This window comes from Eurosta solidaginis, chromosome 5 (genome assembly GCF_040869045.1).
Source record: "Eurosta solidaginis isolate ZX-2024a chromosome 5, ASM4086904v1, whole genome shotgun sequence".
In the NCBI taxonomy this organism is placed as follows: domain Eukaryota; kingdom Metazoa; phylum Arthropoda; class Insecta; order Diptera; family Tephritidae; genus Eurosta; species Eurosta solidaginis.
Window position 1 is genome coordinate 211,343,369 of NC_090323.1, and position 6,221 is coordinate 211,349,589.

Sequence of the window (6,221 nt, forward strand, 5' to 3'; positions counted from 1 at the left end):
GTTTTATAAATGGCATACGAGACGTGGAAACGAAGCGAGCTACATACGCAAACGCAAAACTGACATTTGCTGAAACGGTGTCACAAGCTCTGATTCAGGAAACAGCGTCGCTTCTGTGTAAGCCAGTTTTCAAAGCACGCCGTGTGGAAGTGGAAAGACCAGATTGGGTAGACACAATTTTGGAAGCACTGAAGGGATCACAACAGAAGAATGCCGGAGTTATTAAATGTTTCAAGTGCGGCAACCCAGGTCACATTGCACGTCATTGCGATCTTGGTCCTAATAGTTCCAACAATGTGGGTGGCCGTAAACGCAAAGCTGGCGGAAATGAGCAAGAGCGTGTCGGATGTAAAGAACGAAAACTTGCCCGGCTATTGAATGTCCTGTGATATCTGTGTCGAATGTGGATGGTAAAGAGCGTGTACTGACTGTAGATACGGGGGCATCTCATTCCTTGATTCGATCTGATTTGGTCTACAGGAGAGTAAAGTCATTACCTGGAGCAAGGTTGCGTACGGTCACAGGCGAGTATAATCAAGTCCAGGGTGAAGTGGTATGTGAGGTATTAATTGGGAAAGTCATGGTTCTACACAAATTCGTTGTGGCGGAAATCGTTGATGAAGTCATATTGGGAGTGGACTTCTTGGTTGACCATGACATCAGGATCGATATCCAGAGAAAAATTATGCGCTATAAGAATCAGGACATACCACTTAACTTTAGTTTGGAAAAAGGGTTCAGCAGTAATCGGGTACTGGTGGAAAAGACTCGACAAAGACCACGAAAGTCAAAGGCAAAGGTTGATAGATCGAATGGGCCAAATAAATCAAAAGTACCTGCGAGAGAAACACTGGCATTGACAAAACCTAAAAGACGCAGGAAAACGAAGCAACGAATTTCCGAGAAAGAATGCGAGGGTAGTTTCAAGCCGGAGCGCACTACTGTTGTGAAATGTGGGAACGATACAGATTATGCAAAGCAAATCCGTCCAGCGCAAGCTCTACGATGTGGTTCATTGACCAAACAACAGAGTGTGAAGGAACGGCCCAGGGTAATGAGTAGTAAGATGAAACACTGGCATGACAAGAACTTTAATTCGGAAGGTTTCTTGGCGGGAGATTTGGTACTCTTAAAGCTTATGTGTACTCGAGAGACTGTAAACTACAAACATTCACATCAATTCCTTCAATCATTATGTATATACATAAACAAATAAATAATTGCGTCTACACATATGTACGTATACGAGCAGCGGAGCGGCAATGCACAGACACATGCATATATCTTATCTGAGTTGTCACAAGAGAGAGCAATAATTTGTGCACGTAGTTGTGGCTGGCGATTTTGTAGCGAAACTAACTAGTAAAACCCCCACCATAGAACAGTACTCGTAGCGCTAGACCTATCAAAAGCTTTTGATACGGTCAACCATGGCTCGTTACTGCAAGACCTGGAAGGGTCTACCCTTCCCCCATGTCTTAAAAGGTGGACCGCAAATTATCTGGGTGGTCGGCAGGCATCGGTGCTATTTAGAAACGAAACATCAAAGCCAAGGAGAATTAAACAAGGGGTGCCACAGGGTGGTGTCCTATCCCCACTTTTGTTTAATTTCTACATATCTAAGCTACCTTCACCACCGGAAGGAGTCACAATCGTTTCCTACGCCGATGACTGCACAGTAATGGCCACAGGCCCAGGCCCACAGATCGATGAGCTATGCAACAAAATAAACGGCTACCTCCCGGATCTCTCCAGTTTTTTCGCCTCGCGAAACCTGGCATTATCACCGACTAAATCTTCCGCGACCTTATTTACAACATGGACGTCCCAAATGTCGACCATTTTGAACATCCACGTCGATGGCTCTACGCTACCGACTGTCCTACACCCCAAAATCTTGGGTGTGACGTTTGATCAGGATCTACATTTTGGTGAGCACGCAGCCGCAATTGTTCCGAGAATTCAGAGCCGTAACAAAATCCTCAAATCCCTTGCTGGCAGTACCTGGGGAAAAGATAAAGAAACGCTCATGACTACATACAAAGCAATTAGCCAGCCGATTACGTGCTACGCGTCACCCATATGGTCGCCAAGCCTAAAAATTACCCACTGGAAGAAGCTACAGGCCTGCCAAAATACTGCTCTCAGAATTGCCACGGGCTGTCTTCTTATGTCCCCAGAACACCATCTACATAATGAGGCGAGAATACTCCCCATCAGGGAAAGAAACGAGATGCTGACCAAACAGTTCCTGTTGAATACCCAGAAACCTGGGCATCCCAACAGACATCTGATTGACGGGCCAGCACCGCCTAGGGGCTTAAGGAGTCATCTCCGTAAGCATTTTGAGGAAATACGGCATCTGAGAACACAGCCGTATGAAGCGAAAAAACACAAGCAGGTCCTTGGTGAACTCCACAAACAGGCGTCGGACCTTTATGCCGGGAATTGCCCGGTGAACCCAGTACTCAAAGTAAAGTATCCAAAACTAGCGGAAGAGGAACGCATACTCCCCAGGGAAACGCGTGTCACTCTGGCTCAACTTCGTTCTGGATACTGTAATAGGTTAAACTCTTACCTATCCAGAATCAACCCCGACATACAAAATGTATGCCCCGCTTGCAATGTGTCCCCACATGACACCAACCATCTCTTTAATTGTAATGTGGAACCAACGCCTCTAACACCCCTTTCCCTATGGTCCACCCCTGTTGAAACAGCAAGTTTCCTTGGACTCCCGTTAGAGGATATTGATGACAGTTTGTGATCGGTCGCGTCTGTTAGGTGGGGCGAAGCACTGCTACAACAACAACAACAACAGTAAATTCTGGAAATCGAAGAGCCTAGAAGTATGCAGCGTAAACTATAAAAGCGGGGCAGGCGATTAAGAAGTAATTCAGTTTGAGTTGAGCACTCAATCAGTTATTGATTAAGCACGCGATTTGGCGGCCAATAGTAGAGTTTGATTTGAGTTATCAATCAGTTTGGTTAGTAAGCCAGCGAGTAGCAAAGTATAAGTGTTATTGTGAAGTACTTTAATAAAGGCCATTTTTCCATTATTCAATATTGGAGTTATTTATTCAACAGTTTAGTGATTCGAACTTAGCAGAGGATTGCAAATAAGAGGATTTGCAAGTAAATTCGTTACAATATCATGTTCACATTGCGCCATTGGGGAGTTTAACAGTACCGGTAAGCTCCTAAAAGCCCATCAACTAGAGTTTATGCAGCAATGTGAATGTGATATTACGCTTTCAAATTTACATTTATTTATATATAAATAAGTATGTAAATGCTATTTTGAGTTTACAATGGGTGTGGGTTATTTTGTGTCAATTCAGACTTGTTTTCCTTATGACTTCTTCCTCGATCATTTTTATGATTTTTTTAGCTTACTCATACGTCGTTCGGATAAATGTATGTCCTTTGTGAAAAGATAGGTTTTGGTATAGTAATTTTGCTGAACAGTAATGAATAGACTAGACGAATAATTTGACTTGATCTCGTTGAGCATTATCAGAACAAAAAATTTTTTGTAGCGCAGGAAAAGCAAATTATGGATAGTTTGGTAGGTGAAAAGTTGCATACGCGGTAATCATGCTATCAATTTACGGAATATGATGAGTAATATTTTTACATAATTCAAAAATGCTCAAACTTTCAGCAAAGGACATTAATTGACCCAGCCGACGATATGTATTTTGGTTCATAAATATATATAATATATACAACATAAATATTTTGAAGGTACGTTTTACATGTGCGATCATTATGATCATACAACAGCGATAGTATGTATGTATGTGTCTATATTATTATTTATGTACATTAAAAAACATTTACATATCAGTGGGTAGAATATCGGGTATCAAGTATTTGCATAAATCAATCTCATTGTCAACAAAAATTACTTTCTTTGCTGTATTTTCATCTAACCACTGTCTTATAACTGGCCATATGGTAGAAAATATACCAGGTGCATTTATAATCAAACATACACCTAAACGTTCTGGATAATGTTTGCCTAGAAGCCATATTAAATTTTTTACTAACTGATAATCCATACATGACGTACTGAATTCAGCTAAATCAAAAATAATACACAAACTATCCACAACTTCTTCAAAGCATTTCTTACATGCCTCCTCCAGACAATAGACAATAAACTTTGTTAATTCGTCGATGTCACGATCGTTGGAATTGTGATTTTTTGCAGGTATATATATGACTGGACGTCCAATACAGTCTCGATGACGTAGAACGCGCGCTTTATTACCATGTAATTTGATAGCATGTGTTTCGGCCAAGGTACATACACCATATTGCTCTCGCCATTTGTTTGTTTTGAGTATAGCCTAAGGGACATATGTAGGTCTATTACTATGCGTGCACGTTATCAGTATGCATTTTTTTATTGATTTGTATCTACATTACATTTATGTATGTAGTAAGAACTTACTTGAAAAGCAGCATCAGTTGTTTTAAAGGCTCGAAGGTACCGTTTTAAAGAAAAATCATTGTGATACTGTTTGGGATCAGCATCAACTATTAGCTTCATACGATCCTTAAGGTCTTTCAAATCATTGGCATCGACTGGGTTGGCTTCATCCTGCGACATACTTACAGCTATTGACAGGTAATGATATTGAAATATGGTAAACTAAATATGTGATTTGACAAACAATTAAAACTTTTCAACGCGGATTCACTTTATTTTTTCTTGTTCGCCCACAGATTTTTTAAATGCTGTTATTTTTTTATGAACAAGCACTACAACAGAAATTATTACAATATTACAAGCATGGCGGAACTATACGAGGCGGCAGCACGGGACAGCTGATTATAATTTTTTTTTATTTTTTGATACATCAACTTCCGGCGCAGTACGATTTTGACATTAGGCCATCGAATTTGCAAAAACAAAGTACATCGAATTTGTATTTATGTTTGTAGGTATGTCACCATGCTGCCACCTTGTATGGTTCCGCCATGATTACAAGTGTTGATTAATTGTTGAGTGATAATTTTTTGAATGCACTGTTGAGTAGTTTTGATCCACTCAACGGTTATAATAATAATAATTTATTTATTTACGGTCTTTAAGACCTAGTTCAAGTTAAAAAAAAAAATATATATATATATATATATATATATAAATATATTGTATACATTACATGCTTAATGACTTACAGTATAAAAATAATTTTGCTTTTAACTTATTAATATTTTCACAGTCTTTTATCGCATTTGGTAATTCATTGTACATTTTATAACCTATATATTCTAAAGTCTTCTTCGCGAACTCTGTTCTTACTCTAGGCAGTCTTATATTTCCGCTGCTTCTAGTTCCATAGTTATGTATTTCATGATTAAAATGTATTCTCCCGTTCCCGGTTGAGATCAGGGTGAATTCATTACAGGTGGTGTTATCCCATCAGCTGATTGCTTCTTCTTGATAATTTTCCACACAACGCCATACATGTCAGTTAAGGGCCCATTACTGATACTTAGCATAGACTTGACTTGATTGAGAACTGTCACTTACAGTTCTGTTAAATGAACATTGCATGTTACTGATTACTCAAAACTTAGCAACACTTAACTTGACTAGAAGTCTGTTGAATTTTGATTTTTGAGTTCTAAGTGACGCTTACATTTTGAGATGCCATTTGTTTGTTTCCATTTCATTTTGACATTTGGTCATACAAATTGACATTTATTTAAAAATAAATTTCAACGCTGATTATGATGCCAGGTTGTATGCGCCAAGTGGAGTATAAGTGTGAATTAAGCTTCCTTAACCTTAACGCCATAGTCGTACCCATACACATATCCATAACCATCTCCAATGTGATCGATTAAAGTTGCCTTAACTTAAAAGTCGTGAAAATTTCTTAAAAATGACGAAAACGCATGAAATTACAAACATATTCCACAAAAAATAAGTTTCTTAGTCATAACGTATCCAAAAGAATGAATAAAATCTACAAAAAGTTATTAAATTCACCACCTCAAATATTTTTTGGGTTATGGATATGGCGAGAAACCAAAAACCAATTGGTTGGCTATGGTATGGTTATGGCGTTAGCGTTATGGTATGGCACCATTAATCGATTACATTGATTTCCATAAGGCAGGTTCGATCAGCTGTTTTATCTGGTTATGGCTTTATGGTTATAAGTCACCATTAAGGGCGAATTAATGGTGACTTATAACCATAA

General features: G+C 39.0%; 1 protein-coding gene across 1 annotated transcript; it reads right to left on the reverse strand.

Moving 5' to 3' along the window:
- Positions 1–2,015: 2,015 nt before the first annotated feature.
- LOC137252389 (uncharacterized) lies at positions 2,016–4,887 on the reverse strand. Its single transcript, XM_067788004.1, has 2 exons — positions 4,460–4,887; positions 2,016–4,355 (listed from the first exon to the last, which is right to left on the reverse strand). Exons 1-2 carry the CDS (start codon positions 4,616–4,618, stop codon positions 3,840–3,842), a joined length of 675 nt encoding a protein of 224 aa, XP_067644105.1. The 5' UTR covers positions 4,619–4,887; the 3' UTR covers positions 2,016–3,839.
- Positions 4,888–6,221: the final 1,334 nt, after the last annotated feature.

Coding starts and splice junctions, on each gene's coding strand:
- LOC137252389 (XM_067788004.1), bottom strand. CDS start 4,618: ATGTCGCAGGATGAAGCCAACCCAGTCGATGCCAATGATTTGAAAGAC. Junction 4,356..4,459: donor CAACTGATGCTGCTTTTCAA/GTAAGTTCTTAC, acceptor TATGTCCCTTAG/GCTATACTCAAAACAAACAA.